The following is a 27,979-nucleotide window of genomic DNA, read 5'->3' on the forward strand; positions in this document are numbered from 1 at the left end:
AGCAAGAACTCCTATTTACATCAACACACATTTCAGTTCAATATTGTAGTACAAACATGATACAAAAACACACAGCACAAAATTGCTAGATACACCCGCATACACGCACACACAAACACACACACACACACACACACACGCACACACACACACATACATACATAAACACACACACATACAAAAAAACCACGTCATAAACTATTCTTTCATCCTTTATTTATTATTCATTCATTCATTCATTTATCGTTATATACATTTTTGTTTTTGTTATCATCTATTTTATTCCCTTGAGAGGTTCATATTAACATTAATAAGATATTGTTATTATTATTGTTATTGTTGTCATTATTGTTATTATTATTGTTATAGTTGTTGTTATTTTTACATTTGTAAATGATAAATTCCTGACATATATATCCCAACATACATATATATATATATATATATATATATATATATATATATATATATATATATATATATATATATATATAGAGAGAGAGAGAGAGAGAGAGAGAGAGAGAAAGAAAGATAGAGAGAAATATATATATATATATATATATATATATAGAGAGAGAGAGAGAGAGAGAGAGAGAGGGGAGAGAAAAATGTATATAAATGAATGATGCAGATTCAGAAGCAATGAAGTTATGTTGAGAGATGGATGGATGGATGGATGATGTGTTTGTTTGCTTTTTGTTTGCGCTCTTGTGTTCATGTGTGTTCTTCTGAAAAATGTTTAATTTTTTATAATTTTTTATTAGCTTATACTGGATTTTACCAGTTGAATAATTTTAATTTTAGCGATAAATTTACAAAACTTAATTAATTAGAGATGTGAATTTTTAGATTTTAACGCAAAATCAATGTTTCAACCATTTTTAATGTACACTGATTGTACCATAGTTGATAGACACATCATACAGAGGAGTCAAAAAATGTGTTGAAAAAACATAAGAAAAAGTTAAAAATTGTCTATATCTTCAACTTAATTAAATAAACATAAAACTCTTAAAACAGCACAGTAGAGATGACACCGGTGTTAGTGTTTTCGTTACTGGTATTGATGTCTTCAACATCAGAAGTGTCATCATTCATCAACTCAGATGGCAAAAACAACAACAACAACAACAACTTTAACAACAATAACTACGACACCAACTACAACAACAGCAAAACTCGCATAAATTACATTAACGAATATGACATCAACAACAGCAAACAGAATAACATTGACGACATTAACGAAAACTCCGTCAACAAATTCTACATAAGTACAAGGAATAAATGGCTTGAGGACCGCCATAGAAACATTAACGACATTTCCGACAGCGGCTTGAATGANAATGACCTCAATTATTATCGCGACATCAACAATAATCTACAAACGTCACGTCACACAGCAGCAGCAGCAACAAAAACAACACGCAAATAGTTATTATCAATATTATAAGCATTATTATCAAACGAATTCAAACAATCCTAACGACAAGCAAACGCCCAAGACCATCACAAAGACATTGAGATCAACGAGAACCCCAGGAGTCAAAACATTAACACCACCGATAAAAACTGAGACAAAAACATCCTCAACAAATTTTATCGCTAATTCTAAAATTTTAATTGCGGCACCCACAACAACACCATCACTTACAGCAACAACAAGGACAACAAATTTAACAGCAGCCACGACAATCACTTTCAACCAAACTACCATCAGAGCATCAAAAAAACACAGAAAACGACAAAGACAGAAATCAAGTTTGCCATATCAACACCAACAACAACAGCAGAAAACCAGCGAACAAGATACTACATCCCACAAGAATCGTACAAAAGAGCGTAGAACAACAAAACGCAAGCCGACAAAACGCAACCACAAACAACAACATCCTAAAATACATCACCACCAACAACAACAAAATTATCCACATGACTACAGCAAACAATTCAAAAAGATGATGAAGATGAAGAGAAAGCTGATAGCCATGATGTCTACACTGAGCAGACGCTCGCTGAGGCATATGCGCCAGATCAAAGCTGATTTGAGAGACGTGGCATTTGCAGTCGAAATACTTAAAAACAACACTTCTCTTGTTTGTGATTAATTTTTTAAGTTTAAACATTGATAAGAAATGGTTACGAGTTAATCATAATTTTATTGAAAATATGGCGTGATAAATAAACGGTTTCAATTGAATGAAAGTTAGCAAGAGTGAATGTCATAAATAAAATTCTTACAGAGAATTGAGCTAAACGACCAAAATCGGAAATCATGGATCAAGAGGTCGACAACTTCGAATGCCTTCATCTGCCCGGAGAACTTTGTGGGCGGTGGGACCTGGTCATCTTGCTACAGGGTGCCGGCTTGGAAGAGCACCTGGTTCGAATCCAACAAGTTCTGCTCGGCTGCTGGGGCCAACATGCTGACGTTGGAGTCAATGAAAGAGGCGTATATTGTGGATTATGTCATCAGAGCTCATGGTTAGTAATGTCATTTTGTAGATGTATTTGATGCATTTTTTAACGCGTTGCAGTAAATTTAATCGTATTCTTAAAGATTTAGCTGTTATGAACGATTAATTGTGGATTTCAGAAACAGAGACACTCATTAAGAAGAACAATTCGGTCGCAGGAGCTGACAGTGAAAGCAAAGAAGAACAAAATCGTCATAAATTCCAACAAAGAGGGCTTGAGAGTGATAAACCAGTCGTTCAAAGCCACCAAAAATACTGGACTGGAGGCATTTACGTACCGAAATATGAAAGTTGGTTCTGGATTTACAATAGAATCAGAAGGTCGACCAAGCCTATTCCTAATTTAAGATGGGGTTCAGGAGCTCCAAATAACCTTTTAACTAATCATTGCATGGCTATCAGACGGAATGAAGACTTTCAATGGTTTGATGAAAAGTGTACGGACAAAAATTATTTCATATGTGAGATCGACTTGCTTCAAAAACCGCTGGAGTGATTTGTACATTTATTTTTAATGTTCTGCGCATCGTAATTTATTCTTTAAGGTTGACAGTTAAGTTTGCTTTTAACAAAATAATAACTAGAAACTTACCAGTGTTTTTTTTATTTATTTTCGTAAATTTGAAAAAGCTAAAAAATAACACTAATTTACTTATTTTTTTCATTTATCACAATGTCAGTCGTAGCAATTATTTTTTTAAAATCCCGTTTCACACCGATATTATAAATAAAATTTATTAAACCTTGCTAAGAATCTCGTGTAAGCAAAGTAAGCCTTACTGCGACTACAGTTACACTGTAAAGCTGGTAACAGTAGCAAACAAATCCAACCAACGGTATTAAAACACAGCAAACAAAACCAAATATAAAACTTGAAAAAATAAAAAGCGAAGATGATGAATGTGTCATTTTCTGGTTGCGGCTTCCTTGGGATATATCATTTGGGTGTAGCCAAGACTTTGGTATCAGAGGGCAAAAAATTTGTGAACATGATTTCGAGATTTGGGGGATCATCCGCTGGGGCTCTTATTGCTTCTTTGTTGGCCATTCACGGACCTAATGAAGACGCTATTGAGGTCGGTGTGACTATTTCACAATTTCATTATTTGTTAAGTGACTTAACAATGTAAATTCACTTTCAGGAAAAATCGTTAAAGTTCAGCGCGCGCGCTTCTGCATTCTTTAACGTTATGCGACCTGCTAGTTAAGTCTAATTTGAAATGATCCTACTCTGATTTAATTATTCAATAACTAATTATGTATATCTTATTATCAAAAAAGGTTTATCTAATTATTTAATTATTATAAACTCTCTAAAGTTATGCAGGCAGTTTTGTATAGACCTAGCAGAAGAAATAAAAAGCAAAACATTTGGGGTATTGACACCAGGAGTCGAGTTGTTGAACCCCATTGCAAAATTTCTCGAGGACAGTTTCACACGATGCTCATATCAGGGCTTCAGGTTAGGGTTACTGTTATCATTATTATTATTGTTAATATTGTTATTTTAATTATTATTATTAGTAGTAGTTGCACTAGTAGCTGCTTTCTATAGTAGTAGAAGTATTATAGAGCTTGTTATTGCATATATACTATAACTTACATACGTATAAACTTTATATGTATATATATATATATCAATATTTTTTATAATAATAAAAATGATTTTTTAAAAAATTGAAGGTTTTTTTTATTAATTTGTATCATAATTCTAGATATTTTTTCTTAATTGTGGTATTAAATGGTAAGAAATAAATGCCCCAGGTAGGCTGTTCATATCGGTAACAAATGCCGAGAGCAAAGAGAACGAGATCATATCTGAGTTCTCATCGAGGGATCAACTCATCAAAGTAACTTTATTTTATTACGTTCGTTTATTATGATGTTGAAAATACTAATAAAATAATGATTATATTATTATGATTGTGTTATATTCATGATAAAATGGTTTTAATATTATCATTTCTTTATTCATAGTAAGAAACTTTATCAGAACCATCATAAATTTCTCAAGAATGTGAATGGTTTTTGGACAATTTTATTTATAAATGAAATTAGAAATTATGTTATTTGTTATTATAGTTGTAATTATGGTAATTATGATTGTTAATTATTATTATTGTTATTACTGTTAGTTTTTATTAGCTAGCAGCTGTGTGCCGTACATTACTAACTCGAAATCAATAAGAATCGGCAACAAGGTTTGATTCTTCTTTGGTTTTATTTGTATTCATCATCCATCTCATTTGTTTAAATATTGTTATTATTATTATTATTTATCATTATTAGTATTATTTATTTTCACTCTTATCAATTATAAATCGTGATTAATAAAATAATGTTTTGATAAAATACTACTACCACTGCTACAACTACTACTACCATTACTACTATTACTACCACTACTACTACCACTACCACTACTAAATACTAATAATAACGTGACATCACAACCATAGCCAACCTGAATTTTCAGAGGTATTTTGATGGTGGCCTGACAAACAACATGCCCCTGTTTTACGAAGGTGAGACCATTTGCGTCTCCCCATTTGAGGGCAAACACGAGATTTGCCCCTCCATCAGCCAACCAAAAACGTCGCCGTTTGCGTCATCGTTCGCGACGTCATCGTCGTCGTCGTCGTTCACGCTGTCTGCCAGTGGCTTGTACCCCATTGACCGCAGCCACGTCACCTTTGCTAATCAAAATTTCAAGGTCGTTAGGTGTGTGGGGGGAGTGTGACGTGACGAATGAATGAGTGAATAAATGAATGAATGAATGAATGAATGAGTGATTGGATGAATGAATAGATTGATTGGATGAATGAATGGATTGATGGATGAATACATGCAGTAGTGCTTGAATGGATGAGCAAATTAATGATCGATGGACAGGATAAAATAAACAAGCAAACATAAATACATACAAACATACACATACATACATACATAAATACATAGAAACATACACACACACATACATAGAAACATACATACATACATACAAAGAAACAAACAAGCAAGCAAACACACACAAACTTATCTCAAACAGCTCTGCTTGGACAACTTAATGAGAGGCATTCATATTTTCTCTCCGCCATCTGTCAACATGCTTAAGAACTACTATAGACAAGGTTTACATCCTTATATCAGTAAATTAATTACACTACTACTACTACTACTACTACTACTACTACTACTACTACTACTACTACTACTACTAACAATACAAATCATAATTATTATTTACTATTTATTTACTACTATTGCTACGACTTCTTCTACCCTCTTCAATCATTTATTGTTAATAGCATTTCTTGCTGGATTCATGCCTCACGTACCTTACTAACTTTCATTACATTTACACTAATTTATGGAGATTAGGTAGGGAAGACGCGAGGACATTCTTGATAAGTAGAGGGTTCCATGACGCAATGTCAAATAACAGCAACGCGGCGAACAATAACAGTGAAACAGCAACAAGGAGTGATGATGCAACGTCAGCAGCTGCAGCAGTAGCAACAACAACAGAAGCAGCAGCAACAACAGTAGCAGCAGCAACAACAACAACAGCAGCACCAGTCACTAACAACAATGACAACAACAGTAGTGCTTTCTGTCGCAACTGCAACAATCTTCAGATGAATGCCGTCGTTGTCGAGTCGTCTGTTGATGCCGAGTGAATGAATGAATGAATGAATGAATGAATGAATGAATGAATGAATGAATGAATGAATGAATGAATGGGTGAATGAATGTGTTATTGAATGAATATATAAATGGACAGTAGATGGTTGAATGAATGATTTAATAGGTCAATGAATGAATGAATGAGTAGTTGAGCGAATGGATGCATGAATGAATGAACATGTGAATTATGGGTGATCGAATACAGGAATAACGAATTAATACAACTTACACTATACGAGATAAAATCAGTCAGTCAGAAAAATGTTCTTCCAATATCATTTCAACGTTTTTTCAACTTTGCTTCAATTGTATATATATATATTATAAAATATTCCATCAGTTAACAAGTATTTCAAGAATTTCACGCTACGATTATTATAAGGTAAAGGGATTTATTCATTAATTTCAACAACAAAAATTGTATTAGTTTGATCACACATACATACACACTCACATACATACACACTCACGTACATCCAAACGGGTTCATACACTCTTACATACACACAAACACTCCTCTACATGTGCGCACACATACTCATACCACATATATTTCTTTGTATATGTATTTTTATTTATTGTAAAACAAAGGTACACGGTACATTATACCAAGATTCATTATCATTATTACGATTATATATAGCGTCAAAAAAAAATAAAATCTAACAAAAATAAATGTTTGTAGTTAAATTCATGGCGTTGTCTCAAACCAAAACAATGATATAAATTTTTTTGTATACATATACAAACAATATATCTAGGTACATACAATATATAAGATATATGTACACATATATATGCGTATAAATAAATAAAAATATATATATACATACATTTGAAGTAATGTATAGTTAAACCATCAAATAAACCAATAAAAATACTCATATAACAGTGTTAATCTATTCGTCTAAAAGAATGTATGTATATAACTCCACCTGTATACATACATGTGTGCGCGTGTGTATACTATTTAACCCAAATATATATATACGTATATATAAATAAATATATATATAAAATATATACACCACATGTTGGCCAACGATTTTAGTAAAGAATAGCTGGTATCTAAGCATTAATTTGTTATGTGTGTGTATGTATGTGTGTGTGTATATGTATGTGTGTGTTTGTAAATGGAGAATTCAAAAATGGACAATTTTAAATTGGCGGGAATGCGTTGCATGTGAGTGTATGTTTGTATCCGTGCGTGTGTGCGCATAAATATGTGTGCACATGTGTGCATGTCTGTATGTGTGTTTGTTGTTTGTTTGTGTGTGTGTGTGCGCGTGTGTGTACCCTTTAATAGTTTTAGTTTTTATTATTTCAGCTTCATTTGATCCGATGAATGAAATATCAAAAAAAAATTAAGAGAGAGAGAGAGAGAAAAAAAAAAGAGAGAGAGAGTGAAGTTATCATAAACAACAGAAATAAAAATGAATAGCAATAAGAATAATAATAACAACAACAGTAATAATAATATTGTTATAATATTATATTATAATACAACAACACACGTTTAGACGACATTTTCCCCGAGATCGGGGGTTGCCGTTTGGCTACCTATGATGAAACCGAAATACCCCTCGACGCCATCCACATCTGTCACTCGCCTCAGTATCACGCAACCCCGCTTTCACCCTGTCCTTCTCCACCTGCTCTCTCCATCCCAATCGCGGACGACCCCTTCCTACCACTCCTTCAACCTCGAACTCCAACGCTCGCCTAATCCCGACCCTTTCATCCCTTCTCAACACATGTCCATACCACCGCAATCTCGATCTCCTTATCAATGTCACAATGTCCTCATTCAGTCCCATCATTGACATCAGCTCTGTACTACTCCTCCTATCATTCACTTTAACCCCACACATCATCCTTACCATAACTCTTTCAGCCCTCTGCAGTACACTTTCCTCCTCTCTCCTCAACAAATATTATATTATAATATAAGTGAATGTTATAATTAATATTATATTATAATAATATTATTAATAATAATTTTATTCGAATGTATGAATTGAATAACAATGCTCACTCCTGGCGACAAATAATCAGGGAAGTGGCACGCGTTACATAGAAGATATGAACGAATGAATGAACGAATGAATGAACGAATGAATGAACGAATGAATGAACGAATGAATGAACGAATGAATGAACGAATGAATGAAAGAATGAATGAAAGAATGAGTGAGTGAAACAACGGTACGTAAATTAAGGCGAGTTTTTAGCATTGATCAAGCTAGGTGGGCAGTTTACTGTGAGATAAATATGAAAAAACGAATGAATGAATGAATGAATGAGTGAATGAATGAATGAATGAATGAACGAATGAATGAATCCAAAACATATTTGTATATATTGGAAAAGATATAGATATGTATATAGAAAGATAGAAGACAGACGGGTTTATGAAAAGATGAATAGATAGATAGATGAGTTAGTAGATGAATGAACAATGAATGAACGAATGAATGAATAAATGAACGAACAAATGAATGAATAAATAAACGAATGAATGAACGAACGAATGAATGAACACAAAGACGGATGGATAAAAAGTTGAATATAGAAATGGACAGATGAATGAGCGAACAGAAGATTGAATAGATAATTGCATAGACATATATGGAATGATGAATGCTAGTGTAGGGAATCAGATGAAGAAATAGATTAATGTAGAGATGGGTGGATGAAGAGATGGATGAATGGATGGATGGATGGTTGAGCTGTCGAATTCAAGAGATCGAAAGAATGAAATGTTACAAACTGAAATCAATCACAAATCGTTCCTCAGAATTTACTCGAATTCGCGAATACAAAAATGAATGAAAAATGAATGTATAATAAATTGCAAACAACAACAATAACAACAACAGCAGCAACAACAACACCAACACTAACAATACTAACACCGCAAAATAACATGGCGAGTGCCTGTAACAGTTATGTGTAACATTAAAATAAAACATACATCAAATATAATTATAACACTTTTCAAATTTTTCGTACTCTCTCTTTCTCTTTCTCTCTCTCTTTCTCTTTTTCTTTCTTTTTTTTCTCTCTCTCTAGAAATAAATAAATAAATATATATATATATATATATATATATGTATATATACAATTATATAAAGGCATATCGATTTGTCGAATGAACTCTTAAAGAAATAGAAGCAATGATAATCTGATAAAACCCGGAAATAAAAAAGCTGCAACAAGATGGCGGGGTTGGTTGGAAGAGGAAGAACATTGAAAAAGACAGAATCAACGAAAAAAACATCACATAATTGTTTATATATATACATTAATTCACTCATACGCGCACGCACGCGCACACACACACACACACACACACACACACACACACACACATTTATAATGGTGGAAATAAAGATTACATCGTCATTTTGATCACCACTATCGTCATCATCTTCTTTCATATTAGCATTCATCTTGATCATCTCCACTACTATCATCATCATCATCACCGTCATCATCATCACCGTCATCCTTCTCATCGTTATCATAGATATTCCGGTTTCCAGATGATTCTTTCGTCATTATCATCATCATCATCATCATCATCATCATCATCATCAACGTCATCATCTTCATCATCATCATTCTCTTCTTCATCCTCCTCTTCATTCTCCTCATCATCTTCAGAGATACTCTGGTTTCCAGATGTTTCTTTCACTGTGCTTGCTCCTCCTCAGCTCGCTCCGGAAGTACTCGATCGTCTTGTTGATCCCAACCATCAAAGGAACCTGCAACAGAGCCAGTCATATTTCCGAGTGACAAAAATTACTTTTTCATTTTTTAAACATTTTTTCAACATTTTATTTCACCACATCAAATCGAATCAAATCACGCACACAAACACACCAACACTACAGCAACAGCAAAAAAAAAAGATATCAACGAACTTTTGGTTGCCAGTGTATGTGCTTTTTGGCAGTCGTAATGTCTGGTTTCCTCTTCTGTGGATCATCTTCTACTGGGGGCTTATTCACTATTTCACTCGAACCACCTAACGCATGTACGATTGTATGTTTGTCTATTTGTTTGTATGTGTCTGTGTGTGTCCGTGTGTGTGTGTGTTTATGTATGCTGCGTGTGTGCGTGTGCAGCACAAACCTACCCAGAAGATTCTTGATAATAGTAGCAAACTCGATGATCCTATGCTCGTCTGGATTGCCAATGTTAGTAGGCTTGGTGTAGTTGCTGGCCATCAGGGCCACCAAACCATCTACGAGGTCTGTTACATACTGGAAGGACCGCGTCTGTTCGCCGCTGCCATACACCTTGGTGTGGAGAGAGAGAGAGTGAGTGAAAAAGTGAGAGAGAGAGAGAGAGAGAGAGAGAGAGAGAGAGAGAGAGAGAAAACATACAAACACAGGCACACAAACACTCAGACAGACAAGCAAACAAACGAACAGTCATTGGAATTCCTTGGAGAGCCTGTAGTATGAAGTTACTGACGACCCTTCCGTCGTTCATGTGCATACGCGGTCCGTACGTGTTGAAGATGCGAGCCACTCTGACGTCAACATTCTCCTGTTAGAGGTGAAGGTCGTGTTGTTAATTTATTCAAAGTCATGGTCACTAATTTCTCTGAAGGCCGGGTTAATTCATTTGCTCATCCGTTCAATGTCATGGTCATTTGTTCCCTCATTCATTGTAAAGATTATTGTAGACAGCGATAGAAATATTTGTCTGTGTGTGTGTGTGCCCCTATGGATGTGTGTGTGTGTACGTGTGTGTGTGTATCAACTCTAAAAACATAATTAGAAATTAAGTGAAGCAGGTAGCTGTTTTTAAAGTAGCAATTAGTAAATTTGATAATTAAAGAAATGTATTTCTGCTAGCTAATACTATTCATAGTAACCGCTTTCGTTGGAAAGGTATGAAATGAACAAACAGATGAGTAAACAAACAAACATACAAGCATACAAATATAAAGACACTCCGACAAACAACAAGCACACAAACATACGGACACACCGAAAAACAGACATGTGTGGCTAAAATATTGATCAACTTGATCAATTAAGCATAAATTGTTCATTTTATCATTTATATCATACTAATGGTTTCGAAAAATAACGATAAATAATAAATATATATATATATATTTTTTTTTCTTTCTTTCATTCATTCATTCATTCACTAACGCTGTTTAATAATGTTTAATATAGTCAGTAAACAGTGAAACGTCATTACATTTCAGTTCAAAGATGATGATTTTATCTTGTCAAAAATTTTACAAGTGGTTAGAAAAGATAGATCAAGAAATATTGAAATAGAGAGAAAGAGAGAGTGAGAAAGAATACAGAGATTGAGAGATTGAAAATAGAAAACAGAGAACGAAATTGAAGAGAGAGAGAGAGAGAGATAGAGAGAGAGAAAAAGAAAGAGAGAAAGAAACAAAGGCTAGAAGCAATAGGCAATAGAGAAACCAACCAACCAGTCAACCAACCAGCCAACCAACCAACCTGCTTCTGATATGCATAGCACATAGTCTCAGCAACCCTCTTGGCCTCATCATAGCATGCCCTCGGCCCTATGGGGTTAACGTGCCCCCAATAACCTTCATCCTGTGGGTGTTTCTCGGGGTCGCCATACACTTCAGACGTAGAGGCAAATAAGATTTTGGCTTTTACACGCTTGGCCAATCCTGAATTTCATAGGTTGTAAGGTAAATTGAAGCGTTGTTAAAACCACAAATGAACTCCAAACATGAACTGGCAAATCTATTAAAAATCTATTGATAGTACAAGCAATTACATTGTCTTAGCTAAGATTCTAACTATCAACCGACTATACACTCCAAGACTTTCTCTTTCTTTCTAATCATTTTGAAAAATAATCTCATTTGTATACTTTATATGAACCACTCCAAGTAGATGTACACATACGTACGTACACAACCAACCAGCCAGCCAACTAACCAACCAAACAACCAACCAACCAGTCAGCCAACCAACCATCCAACAGCCAACCAACCAACCAAGCATGTTAATGGTTCCAATTGTGTTTGTCTTGATGGTTTTGATGGGGTTGAACATGTAGTGGGGAGGAGAGGCTGGAGAGGCCAGGTGGTAAATCTCATCAACTGTCATCGGAAAAGATGGTGATGGTGGAGGTGATGATTATGATGGTGGTAATGATTATGATGCTGGCTGGTGGTAGTAGTGGTAATGGTGAAGATTATGGTGATGACATAAACAATAACATAAATGACCACAAACTTTCAACACACAGAGGTTCAACACAAACAAACATACAAACAAACATACAAACAAACATACAAACACACATACAAACAAACAACAAAAACCTTCAATATACAAAGGTTCAACAACATCGTGATTCAACAGTTCAAAATTCTCATGTCCTATCCAGTGCTCCACATTTCTCTTTCGACCTTTAAAAAGAAATATTCAGTAAAATTTAATAATAAAAATAATTATTCTTACAAATTATTATAACTTATCTATAATTTTAAATATATATATCATGTAACCAGGTCCAAATTATTATTTATAATTATCGGTAACTATTAGCAACTTAGTTGAGTAATTATAAGGTAACTATAATAAATTTAAATAAAAATTGAATGTGTGTCTGTGTGCATGTGTGTGTGTCTGTGTGCATGTGTGTGTGTCTGTGTTCTCTGTGTGTCTGTCTGTGTTCTATCTGTGTGTGTGTGTGTGTGTGTGTGTGTGTGTGTGTGTGTGTGTGTCTGTCTGTCTGTGTGTGTGTGTGTGTGCGTATATAAAACCAAACAAACAAATGTTCTATATTGATGCATTTGATCAATGGCAGCACATTTTATCAATCAATTTACTGATTAGTTTCAGATTTCTATTAATAATATTTTACTTTATTTTATCATTTTTTTCTCATCATAGTTGCATGCAACAAAAATATTATTACTTCAACACTGTTGCCATAACAAAAACATAGTTATAAATAACAACATAGATATAAGCAACAACAACAGTCACAACAATAGCTACAACAACAACAACTACAACAACCACAACGAAGACGACAACAACAGCCACAACAATAGCTACAACAACAACAACAACATCATTATCATCCTAAAACACAACAAAAACGCAAAAAGGGTAAGGACGGGCCCAATACCGACCTCGAAACACCCTTTCTACCCCCCCCCCGTACGACCAACCCAACATAGCAAGAAGACATCATCGACACGAACCGGTAAAAAAGTTATCCATGACAGTAATCTCGTGTCCCTGCAACATCAACTTATCCACCAGGTGCGATCCCACAAATCCCGCTCCTCCCGTCACCTACATCAAGGAATTGATAGGTGGATGAATTGAATGAACGGATGGATGGATGGATGAATGAATGAATGAATGAATGAATGAGTGAGTGACTGAATTAATGAACGAACGAACGAATGGACTATTTAATGGTTTGATGGAATAAAATAAAAATCCGAACTAGAATCTTCTTTCTATCCTTGTAATTTAGAAAGTTGACCTCAGGGTATGTCTTCCTACCACCGCTAAAAAAAAACAACAATAATAAAATAACATAATTATTAACAACAAAAATAATAATATTGTATTATAAATAACAAAGATAACAATGAAAATAACACTATTAACATAAATAACAATACAAGTAAGGTATATAATACAACGACAACAACAATAACATTATCAACATCAACAACAACAACAACAACAAAACTATGAGTAAAGGCCGCCAGAAGCTAAAATAGAATAAGTAACAAGTAACAGCAAATAACAACAACATACACAAGCAACAACAACAACAGCATAGTTAACAGCAACGACAACACAAACAACAACAAAATACAATAAAAAGCTCCCAACAGTAGAGTGGCGAGATAACCAAATGATGATGAATTGATCCGGCCAAACGGAAATTGAAAAAACCCCAACAAAAAAGCGAAACAAAAATATAAAAATAGCCACATCAAAAAGACAAAAGATTACTTCAGCGAGTATAACCATTCACACATACATACACAGAAACATACACAGACACATACACATACACAGACAATCACACACACACGCGTGCCGATAGTAATAAAAATGGCAATAGAAATATCGACAACTTTATCGCGATCACATTTAACGATTATATTAGAGTAGCGCAAAAATAATGCCAGTTTCATATAGTACAATTCCAAAAACAAAACTTTGCTTATAAAAACTATTGCAATCAATCCGCATATGCCCTGGCGACGAGATTTAAATTCATTGACTGCATAAGTATTTGCGGTTCTGGAAGCGACGAGCTGTAAGAGGGCGTCTTTGTGACGTCTTCAGTTTTGAAGCACCGGCGTTTTTGTGGCTTCTTTAAATTTAAAGCAGTGGCGTTTTTGTGGCGTCTTTAGCTTTGAAGCACTGGCGTTTTTGTGGCGTCTTTAGCATTGAAGCACCGTTCCCATAAAAAGTTGTGGGGGTAGTTGAAAAAATGGTAATTTGTTAGTGAGAGGTCTGGTAAGTAAAGTATGGTGGGCGATTCAGAATCTCGTAACCCAGCACATTCATGTTTTGTAATTGGATAGAAGAATGAATGACCTTTATAATGATATCTAATTATCAATGCATCTAATAAAATTTAATTAAAAACTTCGGGTCGAAAAATTAGGTTCTAAAGAACCGGCACTATTTTTGCGGCCACCTGACAACTGTAAAGATGATATCAATGATGAAACAACAACAGTAATAATAAGAACAATAATAATAATAACTTACTTTTTTTCTAATTCAGACAGTTTTGTGATCAGTCTATCGACTTCATTCCTCAGTTCCTTGTTAGATTTTCCACTCAAAACTCTCAATGGAGAGTCTGTCCTGTTGGAATAAATTATGCTAATGAGCTAACTGACTAATCAACTAACCAATTGACATAACTAATTTGCATAATAATAAGCCGATTTGTCTAATTAGTAAAATATAATTAGCCATTTTCATTGTGTTATATATTATCTCAAAAGTGATGGTGATAACCAGATTTAACACTTAAGAATTCACGTGAAAAGAATTTCGTAAATAACAATTAATTTAAAATTAGTTATTAAAGAAAACTAATTTAATTAATATTAATGACAACAGTCATAGCAACTGTATGTCATTAGCTATGCAGATTAGCTTATTGTTCTTATGCAAATTAGTTGTAATAATAATTAGTAATGGTAATATTAATAATAATAATGATTATACTTTGGAAGTCCTTTATTATCATCATCTTGTAGCCATTTATTTTCTGACCAGACATCTTCAAGAATAAAAAAATATATAATAAATAAATTCAATTGGCTGAAAATTAGAATGTTAAACAATTGAAAGTCAATTAATTGTGACGAAATAAAAAGTAAAATATGAATGAATGAACGAATGAATGAATGAACAAACGAATGAACGAACGAACGAATAATTTAATAAACTAATTTTTTACATCCCACACCAACCAAAATTTATCTAGAATATTTAGATTTAAAAAAACAAAAAATGTGCACCTTTGTAAGAATGCTTCTGTGTGTTTGTGTGTGTGTGTGCGTGTATGTGAAGTGTGTGTGTGTGTGTGTATTAATGAGTGTGTAAGTGCATATGTTTGTATGTACAAATCAGTGTGTACCTGTGTGCGTGTGTGTGTGTGGTTATTTGTTTATAAAGGTATAGCAAATACATATCACTCACTTATATATAGCAAATATATCAATTACGCAAAAAAATGTATGTGTGTGTATGCGTGAGTGTATATGTGAGTGTTAATTCTTATTTCTATAATTGTTTATTTATTGTTTACGTTTGGTAGTTGTTAGTTTGAGGATATGCATGCACCAATGATTTTAGTTGAATGATTAGCTCAGCCAGGTAAGATAGAATGAGTTTTCAACTTAGTTACTTGGATGGTGTTCTGTATTATATGATGTTTTGTATTGTATGATGTTTTATACTATCCAATGTTTTGTATTTTATCTCTATCTAATCTCAATAGTGTTGAATCAATCTCTATGTCTTTCTTCAATTATCGCTTGGTCTGACTCTATGTGTTTTAAACTTAATCCTTCCAAATTTGAATTAATTTGTTTTAATAAATCTAAACACTCTTTTACTATTCCTTCTATTATCTCACCTGATTCTAAAACTCTTGATGTTTCTCATAAGTTTCGTAATCTAGGCCTTATCTTTGATTCTAGCATGTCTCTTTCCCCTCAAATCATAGTGTTGCTAGAAGTTCTTACTTTCACCTACTATGTAGAATAAAACACTTTCTCCTTTTCTTGACAATCCTACTGATTGATTGATGATGCTTTGTATTGTGTGATGTTTTATTGAAATAACTGAATTAAAAATGAAATTACCAATAAAAAATAATAAAATTTATCAACTAATAACTATGACCTTCACAAAAGACAACAAACTAATATGACCTCTATACTAAACTATTACCTTTACACTTTTACAGTATTATAAATTTCATAAAATGACTTAAACATCTTATAATGTCTAGATTTCTTGATAAATCCAATATTCAATCTTTGATGTAATGTAACTTTGTAAAGATTATTTACATAATTTTAAAAATATGATATAAAATTGAATTAACTTTAATAGAAAATTTTGAAATAAAAAAATATGTTCATTATTAGTTTATTACATCTATCTATATTTGATCATTCAAGTATAATTATATTCTATCTAACTATCTACATTAATATCATTATTATGTTTTAATAAATAGATGAATTAATTAATTTTAAAATTTAATTACTAATTTTGTTATTACCATTTTTAATTAATTAATTAGTAACTTTACTAACAACAGGCATAGTAGAATACAAGAAAGCTAAGTACGGCAGGGAACAATTTGAATTTTATGTTCATTATTATTTCTTCTTATTAATATATAATTATAATAATTTGTCTTCTTTTTTCCTGTTAAAATAAAATTAGTATCATTAATAATTATTATAATGTATTTATTTATATTAGTAAAAATGTGATTTTAGTGCATTCTCATTTTTTGAAAAATCAGTCAGAAATAAAATTAGCATTTAATATTTTAATTCAATTTAATTTGTGTAAAATAATATAATTATTAATTATTATTTAATTTAATTTTAATATATTATAATTAAAAAGAATAATTAAAAAATTAATTGAAAAACAAATTTTACCAATTCATGAATTTAAAAAAATGAAATCTGACAAATTAAAAAATAAAATAATTTGATAAAAATTACAAAAATAATTTTAATTAATTTTTTTTAATATTTTTGCTGCAACTATGTTGAAAAAAAAAGCCAAACACAACAACGTACGTGAAACTTCCCTTTAAATCATCCACAAACACAAAGGTTTCTAAGTTATAGAAAGCTTAGGTCTGCTTTATAAATAATTGCAAAACGAAATACCATTGAATTTAAGGAATTTTTTAGTAATTTTATGCAAATTCTCTCCTTAGTGCATTTAGTTTTAATGTCTGGTATAAAATTAACAACAGAATAGCATAGTTTTGTAGATTTTAATGTGCTTCCATCTAAATCAAACATCAGCAGGTAAAACAGTTGCTATGGAATAGGGAACTGCATGTTCATCATCTTCATCTTATAATAACATTCGTTTGAAAACATCTACTGAGTAAATTTTCACTGAATTGAGCTTCATTCCCTTTCGAATAATGTCACAGTCATATTCGAAATCTCACGGAATACGTCGACAGATATCGAGAAACAACTTGAATGCTGTCAATTTGGATAAAATAAGGAAGGAAACGATTGGAAAAGAGATGAAATGTTTCCAACCGTACTCCAACTTCTCTACAAGTTCAATCAAATACGGTTGGGCATGAGCATATGCACTATTAAATGATAATTTGACAGTTATCAGATAATTAAATATCATTTTTGTATCATTTCTATCTTTCAAGGCAATCTGATAACAGATAAAATTACGTCATTTAAAGAGGAGCCAATTGAATTAGATGAAGAAACGTTACAAAGTAGGTGTACATGATGTTTAAAACGTAGATTACATATGTTAAGAAATAAAAATTTAAAATAAAATTCGGATTTTCAAGCAGCTTTTTTGAGCAATTATCCACTTGATCAAACAAAAATCGCTCAGTTTTACTCTTCAATATTACACGATATTATGTTCATTAAATAGAAAATCAAATAAAATTTATATATATTAAATTATATATCAAACATAGACATTACCGTGACGAGAACATTACAAAATGCACGACGAACCAAAGATCCAAACATGCCTGAAACATCATCGGATGAGTATGGATGGTTTGCCGAATCACTGGTTGGTATCAGATATCAATCTGTCATTCATTCATTCATTCTTTCATTCATTCATTCATTCAATCAATCATTCATTCATTCAATCATTCATTCAATTATTTCATCGATGAGCAAAACTTTTTATACCTTCAAACTTGGAATCATGGAAAAGATCAATGAAACAAACTTACTGCGTCAATTTCATGAAATTTTATAAAACGAAATTTAATAAAAAGTACTTTTTACATTCGAATTGAAAGACTACCCCAATCAATCAAGTATCAAATCACAAATTTCTCTCAGATTAACAACAATCCCTTTGAAACTGACACACTGTTATATAAAAGCTCTAAAAAGAGATACACCACACATACGAACACACATGCATACGCACTGTACACTCTCTCTCTCTCTCTCTCTCTCACACACACACACACACAAACCAATACAAAAAATATACACACGTCAGATGAAAAAAGAACAGCCACTACTAGACCACAAACTATTCGAACATGGTAGAGTAAAAAGCGATGTCAGTAGATTCGTGGAGGAGCACATAAAGGTCTTCAAATCAGATATGATGAGGAATATGGATGGAGATACGGCACGTAGACGGACTGCTGTGGCCGCATCTGACACCAGGTCTAATAAGTCGGTGCCCAGATAGGAGAAGGCACTGGATTAATTGACGTCGTTTGAAAAGGAAAGAAAGCAAAGTAATGCGGGTTTGAGAAAAACAAGTTTTTATAATTTCTGTTCGCAGTTTTTGAAACACTTGAATTGTAAATTTTACACCATATTACATTAGTAAATATTCCACAAAAATCACCAGTATTTTTTGTTAAATTTTCAATATATAAATATATACATAAAACTGTTTCATGTCCAAATCATATGAATGTAATGTAACTAGTGGTAATAAAAACAGTTAAAATAGATGACGATCGTTCAGAAATGACAATGAAATAAAAAGCTTACTAAAGACCGCTCAGTTACAACAATTATTATCTTAGTGCATGATCCTAAAAGGAATAAAACAAGTCAAAATGTACATTTCCTCAATTAGTATGTTGAAAGAATAAAATTCAAAGACCAAACAAGATTGTAACAACGTAAGCATGATTAATGGAAACAATAATCACAAAATTTGTATACTATAATTTAAATATAACTTAGCAACAAAATTAAACTTTAAAATGAATTCAAGCCTAATAAATCATTCACGGGTCCGTATCATGACTAACAATGATAAATTTAAAAAATTCATAAGTACTCCATGCAATTGCAGTGGAAGGAATCTGATAGAAAACTCGTGGAACGGTTCCAGCAAAAAAACCCCTAAAACCTCCTAGTTGGTAGACCTCTCTGGCTGCACCTATGATCCCTTTTATTCGTTTGGGGTTGTTGGGTGTCTGTACAGATGAAGGAACAATATTAATATTGTTGTTTGGACCGGGCTTACTTGAATTTGCATGCAAACCTTTTTCATTTTTTGAATCATTGCATCTAGTATAATTAATGTTCTGATAGTTCGCAGTGTTGTTGTTGACGCTATTGATGTTGTTGTTGTTGATTTCACTCATATAGAGTTGTTGCTTGTGTGTGTTCAGCAGTGTCTTCATGACGTCAAATGGAGTGGTTGCAGCAGCAGCGACAGCCCCAGCCGACCCACCTGATATCACATGAGACAGAGGTTTGTACTCTCTATCCTGGTTCAATTTATCCTGAGCAAACTCGTAGACGACGAAATGTAGACTCTGATAAGGTGCATTCATCAGCAGCTGAGTCCCAAAACTTCTGTAGAAGGCTCCCCAACCTTCTGTTTTGAAAACTGTGTTTGCGCAGGTCCACCAGTTTTTGTAAGGACTGCCAAAAACTTGCATGCGTTGCTTTATCACTTCAAATGGGTTGTACACCAAATCATGGGCTATTGTGGCTCCAACCCCAGCAATGGCTAGCAAGGAAATACAAGAAAATTTTGAAAAAAGAATATTTAAATGTCTAAAATAAAATATCAGTAATAAAATGTATAGATTTAATTTAAAGTGCTCACCATGTGCTAGGTGATTGCTCTCATCTTTCCTCCGCAGATAATGTTTGATGTATTCGTAACAAGCAAAGTACACAGCATGAGCTGGCCCTGAACCGTACGCCGTCACATCTATGCCCCGCATCGTTGCCCAGAAACTTTCATCTTTCGATATTATTCGGAATGCATCCAGCATACCTTTGTATCTTGCCCTGGGATCTGGTGTTAATATTTGCATTCTGGTCTGTTGTCAGGACAAATAACAAATAAACTTTTTATTTTATGTCGTTCAATTTATTTATTTATTTATTCAATTGTAATGTATTCATTCTAAACGACCTTGACACTGTCGATGGGGTACATAACGCAGTGTTCCAGTATTCCGGCAGCAGCTCCGGCGAGCATGTGAGCCCCAACGTTATTTGTTTGCAAGGACTCGTAATCATAATCCTCGACGACGACGACGACCTCACTTTTCTTAGTAGTCATTTTGGTTGGTTGCACGATTAAGATGTGAAAGTTAACGACAAATACTACGAAACTTATTTAACATTTTAAAGAGAAATCTACTTCTTAAACATAAATTTTTAACTTTCAAATGAATTGAAATTAATTATATATCAAATGAATTGAAGTCAACTGTCCCAATTTGTTAACTTAAATTAACTTTTGAAACGTAAACTAATGAACAAGAGGTAAGCTGGATAGATTACACGAGCAACGAAAAAGCTTAACGAAAAGTAATGTATATGAAGAGAAAGTATGCCGTATACAATACAATGTATGAAAGATGTTTGGAAAATTACATCGGAAGTTTGATTTTTTCTTCTTTATTCTCAAATATCTTCAACAAAAGGCCAATAAAAATCTAGAAATTTTTAATTATTCATGACGTAAATCGTTGTATAGAAATTCGTTTAGAAATGAATGAATAAATATGCGATGAGAAACTATTAACTAGTCAGATTGAATTGAATTGAATATGTCCAATAATTTTAATATACCTATGCAGATGGTTTCTAAACGTAAAAAAACTCTCGTTTTTAAGCCTTTGGAAAAAATGCCTCTAAATTCGACCGAACATATAAAAGTCAGATCTGAGAATATGTTGAGTAATGCCTCATACAATTCAAGGATCAACAAAAACAATAACCACAGACAGCCAAGTTTCAACGTGGAAAAGAATCAAAGTCCTTTCATGTCTGGTCAAATGATTAGACCTCATCTGGAGTCTGAACAAAAGATGTATCCCGGTATACCTGTGCAGTCTAATCTAAATGCTCCAGTAGGTTATCTTTACTAATCATTTGCGTTTTTGTTTGGTAATGAAACTCACATATATTGATAACTTAATTGCCAATACAAGTTTAAATTGAGAAATTTTAAGAATATTTGATGAATTAAACGATATTTTATATTCAGCCAACAACTCAGTTGGATTTTTACGGAACCAAACGTTCAAATAAATTATTCGATCCAGTAAGCAGAAAAACAGTGGATTACAACGAGTGTAATGAATACAACAACAACAACCTGGGTCATCAAAGTCTACAAAGCCACAAATTTCAACGTTCGCACCAACCCAATTGCCATCCAAAAAAAGAAGCTCAGCTGTACAACCACAGCAAAAACGCATGGAAACCTGTAGATAAGCAAGAGGAGAAGAAGAATTTCGGCGGTCAGTTGGCAGCACCTGGCAGGCCGGCATACAAAGGCAATACGGTAAATAATTGTGGCCATTCCTCGACTGGATGTCATGCGACAAAAATTCAGCAACTCTATGCGACACATTTTCGTCCTGCAGCGAAACAGCAGTCTGAACACGCTGCAACACAGCAGCAACATTTTGAAAATTTTTACCAGGGCAATCAGACAATGAGCCAGCAACATCACCAAGTTGTGCCACCGATGACTCAAGACATGTTGAATCATCTGCAGCAGCAACTCCAGCAACAGCCACTCAAACATGACAAACATCGCAAAACGACCAAGCAAAACTTAACGGAGACGCCGACAGATAAAAATTCAAACGCCACTGATGGGAAAAAAGTTAACGATGAAAATGAAAAAAACAAAAAGTTGATGAAAATCTTTCAACAAATTTTTGACAAATATGAAGATAAGAAAGCCGAAGTGAAGAATGATTTGTTGAATGAATTTAAAGCAACTCTGTGCATCGACACAATTGAGAGCAAATCATCGTCATCATCCTCTTCTTCATCATCAACATCTTCGGCAGCATCTGACGAGACTTCCAACACGTCATCGAACGACAGCTCGTCGAGTAGATCTCTTAAAGGAAAAGAAATGAAGAAGAAAAATGGAACTAAGTCAAAAAAACACGAACGCACTCACTCAAAGAGCCACCACTTCTTTAAAGGAAGTAGTAAAAAACACAGCGACCAAGAGCAGCAATTACTTCATCTGCTCGCCGACGAAGACCCAAAACCGTGCGTACGCTACAGAAAACTGAGCGAGGTAAACGCGGAAGAGGCGAAACCATCCCAACAACCCAATCGGGATAAGCTTAAACCTGACCTGAGTAGTCCAGACAGCTTGCAGTGGAACAAAGCGACCATCAAAAAACTGAAGAGAGCTGTTGACGATCTGTTTGACAAAATTTTGGATGAGGACTCCGGACGGAATGTGGAAAATGGCAAGAAGGATCAAACATTTCAGTCGCACTCTAGGAAGAACACCAACTTGAACAACAACAACAACAACAACAACCTTCTTAAAAATAATAAAAACAACAACTGCAGCAGCAACAACAACGACAATTCTAACAATAACAATAATTGCGAGAAAGTAAGTGCAACTGATGAAAGTAAAAATGATGATGATGACGATGAAGATGACGTTGATGATGACGTGCACAAATATGATGACAAACACAAAAAAATTGAAAGAAAAGATGATTCATCCAAGAGGCAAGATATCGCCAGTCCTCGCGTCCAAATCTTAACTCCTAAAAACCAAAACAACAGCAACAACAACAACAATAACAGCAACAATAATAATGGAAGCAACAACGTTGACAACATTTACGACATCATCAACAACCACATCATCATCAGCAACAGCAACAAATGCCAACATGAAAAAACAATCGCCGACAAGAACACTGAAGAAAATAGATGCGATCCAAAATATAGGAACGGCTCATGCAGAAGAAGAAGCGAAAGTCTGAAACGACAGCAAAAGCAACAACATCACGGTCATCATCAACATCTTCACACTCATCCTAATCAGCAGCAGCAGCAGCAGCAACTTCAACAACAAAAACTAAACCGAGAATTGTTTCCAATCGCAGATGAGGTAGGCGATAAAAGTAATGCCACCCTTCCAGACTGCCTGACTGATGACGCTTACTCGGAAAGCCCAAAAAATTTTATAATTTTCGACCGCAGTGGCTTGTACGATGGAGGCATGCTTAGGCGTTATTTGGAACAATGAAAGCGAGGAAACGCAGAGAATTATTTTTTATTGGTCATTTGATTGGTTAAAGCTTAAATAAAATAATCGTTACAAAAGTATTTCATTATTATTAGCTTTTATAGACTCTCTTGTTGATTATATAATTATTTTATTCTATAACTTATTGGTTTGAATGATTATTTATTCATAGCTTTGTTTTGAAGTTTATTTTATAAAAAATTGAATTAGTAAATTTGGACGTTTCTATCGACCAATCAAATCAAATATTTTCAAATCATTGCCAATAGAAGAGCTCTAAAATCCCCACTGCATTCTGATTTGATGGCTTCAGCAAGCGGTTTGGAATATTTCTGTCGATAGGCGTTCGCTATGTGCAACAAATCAATCTGTAAATTTATACGAGAAGAAATACGTTTCGAGAGTATTATTGCATTTAAGTTTATAACCACATCCAGTTTTTCAAAACTTATAATATAAACAATTGAAAACCCACACGCACGCACGCACGCACACGTACGCACGCACACATACATACACGCAGACTCACTATTGCTTAGTGACGCCTAAATTATCAACTGTTTTCATTAGACAGTAAATAATTATGAATTATTTAACCTTACACTCAAAATAAACCGACACTAAATTGATCATTTCATTCATTCATTCGTTCACCACTCATTCATCAATTAATTAATTTATTCATTCATTCATTCATTCATTCATTCATTCATTCATTCATTCATTCATTCATTCATTCATTCATTCATTCATTCAATCATTCATTCATTCATTCATTCATTCAATCAATCAGAAAACAGATCACAAACCTCGGCCCTAGTTACCAAGATTCTGGTTAGGTCATCGTTTTTCGTTCCGAGTCCCTTGAAACTGTCATAAAGTAAGTCGGCGAAGAAAACATGAGGATTCTTGATGTAACTCACTTTGATTGGTTGGTTGATTGGTTGATTGATTGGTTGATTGATTGGTTGGTTGGTTAGTTGATTGGTTGGTCGGTTGATTGGTTGGTTGATTGAGAGATTGGTTAGTTGGTTGGTCGGTTGGTCGATTGGATGTGTATTGATTGGATGGTTTTAAGTTATTTAACCTATTAAATGATTAATGGATGAAAAATGATTGAATTTTATGATATAATGAAAAAATAAAACAAAAATATTTGCGTCAAATTCATCTTACCAGGTGAAGAAATAAAGCAAAGAAACATAAAATCATATAAACATAACAAACGAACGAACAACACAAACGAACGAACGAACGAACAAACAACGAACACATGGCAACCAACGGCCAACCGACCGACAGCCAGCAGTCCTTTCTTCAACTGCCCCTTAGTTTCATTGTTGATGACTTCCTCAAATGAATGGCTGGTGATCCTTTGGTACTGGTTGAAAGTTTCTCGCAACTGGCCAAAGTTCCTACCACACAACAGATCGATGAATAGGCCGCTCTCACAATTGAACCTCCCATCAATTTTCTGAGTGTGTGGATGGTTTTTTGTTTGATAACCTTTGCAAAAATAGTCTTAGGTAGGAATATATTTCGAAGTTTCGATTGGAAAAGGAATGCATCTCAGAATATAACAACTAAACTTTATTACTTCATTCATTCATTCAATCAACCAACCAATCAATCAACTTAACAATCAATCGTTCAACCAATCGGCAAACAAACTTTGAAAAGATCCCTGGCGTCTTGATGTGCCAATTCAACGCTGACCTCTGAACTTTCATCTCTTGCCCCTCTGACCTGGCAGGACCACAGACGTTTCAACTCTCCTGTTGTTTCTGTGGCCACTGCCTCTTCCAAACTTCTCCCGGCCACTTTCATATTTTTAAAGTTTTCAATAATTTTAAAAATAAATATTATTTATGTAATTATTTGCAGATTTTATGGCTATAAAGGATTCGACTTAATTTATGTAAATCCCAATATAATCAATCAAAGGCGAAGTTTACAAGATGTGTGATGTTGCTCGCTGTAAGCTCGGAGAGAATGTTGGATTTTTTCGATATTTGTGTGTATGTGTGCGTGTGTGTGCGCGTGTGTGTGACGTTTTGACTGGCTGTTAATGAATGTTGGTAGATTGCTTGCAAAATTCTGATTGGCTTATGAAAGCACATTAACCATAATATAAATTTTAAAAAAATGATAATAATAGATTAATAAAAATAGAAATAATTATAATAAATGGAAGAAAAACAAAAATGCTCAGACGTCTATTATATGCGTCTTTGATAAGAGCTAGGTGCTTGTTGTCGTGTGTACATAGAAGTTCTGCCATCATACTTTCGTCTGTCTTCGGTCCCTTGGTTGAAAATTGAAATGACGACAATGACGATTGGATTGACTGAGTAAGATGATGACGACGACGATGATGATGATTGAATAAAATGATGGTGTTGATGATGATGACGACGACGATGATGATTGGATAAAATAATGATGATGATGACAATGGTGGAAAAGATTTTAACCTTCCATAAATAACTGATTAACTCAAAAGATGACGCAACCTAGCGATGCAAAGATTAATTAGTTAGTAACCTTCATAGTTTTCATCAAAAGGTCAGCAAAGAACTCATAACTGGGTACGAACAAAGATAAAACAGCATTCCCGAAGTTGCCACTCAGTTCGGATTTTAGTTCTTTGTTCAAATCCTAAAGTAAGGATCGTATCTTTGATATATGTACACGGTCAGAAATAATTTTTATGTAATTTTTTTTTTCCATATTATGATAGAAAAACTTAATTTATTTTATAATTTGAAATATTATTATTCATTAGTTATTGGAAATACACAAGAACAAATACCTTTCCAGTTATCAGCTGAAATCTACTTTTAATTTCCTGTCTTTGCTTATTGTCGTGAGACGTCGTCACCTGGATGACTTTTGCTTCGTTGGTGCCAACTACATCGGGACGAGAGAGAGAGAGAGAGAGAGAGAGAGAGAGAGAGAGAGAGAGAGAGAGAGAGAGAGAGAGAGAGAGAGAGAGAGAGAGAGAGAGAGAGAGAAAGAAAGTAAGAGGGATTAGTATATATATATATATATATATATATATATATATATAACGTAATATAATTATCATTTTAATAGTATAACATAAAATGATACAAATATGCCTGTATCATCATCATCACCTCCATCATCATCATAATCATTGTCGTCAACATCATCATCACTATCATCATCACCATCATTATCATCACTATCATCATCATCACCATCATCATCATCATCAGGGTCATACTTCCTTTGAAGGCGGCAATGAGATCGTTGGCCGCCAGCAATGGGTTGAAATTCTGATTGGGTACAATCTGTAATGGCATAGGAAAATATATTAATAATAATAATAATAATAATAATTATTATTATTATTAATATTATTGTTATTAATTATTATTATTATTATAAATTAAAATTAAATAAGTAGTTTTTATGCGTTATCGTGGTTATAGTTTATAATAATGGTTATCGTCACGTCTGTTTTGTTTATCTCGTAACTGTCGTTATTAGGTTAATAACAAAAAAATTGAAATTCGTGACAGGCGTATGAATGAATGAATAATTGAATGAATGAATGAATGAATGAACGAGTGAAAGAATGAATTATGAATGAACGAAAGAACGAACAAACGAATGAATGAGCAAACAGCTAAAGAATGAACGATGAATAAATGATTGTATAAGTACATAACTAACCTTAATTACAAAAAGACATCAATAACACATACATCTGTACACACGTACACACACCACACACACACACACACACAATTATTCACACAATTATTCACACGAACACACATACACGCAAAAATTCCCACACATACATACAAATTGATAAACATTAAATAAAATAAAAGTTACAAAACTCACAGTTGCCATGATCGTCACCTGCCAAAACTTTTTAATATCCTTTCAAATGGAAAAACCTGAGATAAATAAATTTATGACGCCGATCATGGTCATCAAATCTGGTCATATGTGTGTGTGCGTGCGTGTGTGTGC

The 27,979-nt window shown here is 33.6% G+C and overlaps 7 protein-coding genes across 7 annotated transcripts; 4 read left to right on the top strand and 3 right to left on the bottom strand.

Moving 5' to 3' along the window:
- The first annotated feature begins 742 nt into the window (after positions 1-742).
- HELRODRAFT_190849 (hypothetical protein) lies at positions 743-3,068 on the top strand. Its single transcript, XM_009015561.1, has 4 exons — positions 743-1,389; positions 1,721-2,096; positions 2,244-2,484; positions 2,597-3,068. The coding sequence occupies exons 1-4, from the start codon at positions 1,031-1,033 to the stop codon at positions 2,971-2,973; spliced, it is 1,353 nt and encodes a 450-aa protein (XP_009013809.1). The 5' UTR covers positions 743-1,030; the 3' UTR covers positions 2,974-3,068.
- Positions 3,069-3,367: 299 nt separating this feature from the next.
- HELRODRAFT_75153 (hypothetical protein) lies at positions 3,368-5,217 on the top strand (the record flags this gene model as incomplete). The annotated part of the gene is made up of 5 exons (XM_009015562.1): positions 3,368-3,553; positions 3,797-3,945; positions 4,246-4,327; positions 4,613-4,678; positions 4,954-5,217. Coding segments are annotated over 5 exons (747 nt in total), but the record flags the coding sequence as incomplete, so codon positions are not given.
- A 4,609-nt stretch (positions 5,218-9,826) lies between these two features.
- On the bottom strand, positions 9,827-13,700 carry HELRODRAFT_75405 (hypothetical protein; the record flags this gene model as incomplete). Its single annotated transcript, XM_009015563.1, has 9 exons — positions 9,827-9,931; positions 10,091-10,194; positions 10,306-10,468; positions 10,602-10,721; positions 11,660-11,841; positions 12,175-12,279; positions 12,505-12,591; positions 13,396-13,489; positions 13,647-13,700. Coding segments are annotated over 9 exons (1,014 nt in total), but the record flags the coding sequence as incomplete, so codon positions are not given.
- Positions 13,701-17,870: 4,170 nt separating this feature from the next.
- On the top strand, positions 17,871-19,150 carry HELRODRAFT_169745 (hypothetical protein; the record flags this gene model as incomplete). The annotated part of the gene is made up of 4 exons (XM_009015564.1): positions 17,871-18,015; positions 18,120-18,191; positions 18,405-18,505; positions 18,953-19,150. The coding sequence occupies 4 exons, from the start codon at positions 17,871-17,873 to the stop codon at positions 19,148-19,150; spliced, it is 516 nt and encodes a 171-aa protein (XP_009013812.1).
- A 142-nt stretch (positions 19,151-19,292) lies between these two features.
- On the bottom strand, positions 19,293-21,133 carry HELRODRAFT_185413 (hypothetical protein). The gene is made up of 3 exons (XM_009015565.1): positions 20,852-21,133; positions 20,537-20,756; positions 19,293-20,437 (listed from the first exon to the last, which is right to left on the bottom strand). Exons 1-3 carry the CDS (start codon positions 20,999-21,001, stop codon positions 19,704-19,706), a joined length of 1,104 nt encoding a protein of 367 aa, XP_009013813.1. The 5' UTR covers positions 21,002-21,133; the 3' UTR covers positions 19,293-19,703.
- A 361-nt stretch (positions 21,134-21,494) lies between these two features.
- Positions 21,495-23,968, top strand: HELRODRAFT_169747 (hypothetical protein; the record flags this gene model as incomplete). Its single annotated transcript, XM_009015566.1, has 2 exons — positions 21,495-21,797; positions 21,935-23,968. The coding sequence occupies 2 exons, from the start codon at positions 21,495-21,497 to the stop codon at positions 23,966-23,968; spliced, it is 2,337 nt and encodes a 778-aa protein (XP_009013814.1).
- A 9-nt stretch (positions 23,969-23,977) lies between these two features.
- On the bottom strand, positions 23,978-27,903 carry HELRODRAFT_185414 (hypothetical protein). Its single transcript, XM_009015567.1, has 9 exons — positions 27,848-27,903; positions 27,219-27,285; positions 26,781-26,878; positions 26,513-26,626; positions 26,183-26,273; positions 25,640-25,788; positions 25,265-25,442; positions 24,778-24,890; positions 23,978-24,336 (listed from the first exon to the last, which is right to left on the bottom strand). The coding sequence occupies exons 1-9, from the start codon at positions 27,854-27,856 to the stop codon at positions 24,220-24,222; spliced, it is 936 nt and encodes a 311-aa protein (XP_009013815.1). The 5' UTR covers positions 27,857-27,903; the 3' UTR covers positions 23,978-24,219.
- Positions 27,904-27,979: the final 76 nt, after the last annotated feature.

The sequence above is a fragment of the Helobdella robusta genome (assembly GCF_000326865.2).
Source record: "Helobdella robusta unplaced genomic scaffold HELROscaffold_16, whole genome shotgun sequence".
In the NCBI taxonomy this organism is placed as follows: domain Eukaryota; kingdom Metazoa; phylum Annelida; class Clitellata; order Rhynchobdellida; family Glossiphoniidae; genus Helobdella; species Helobdella robusta.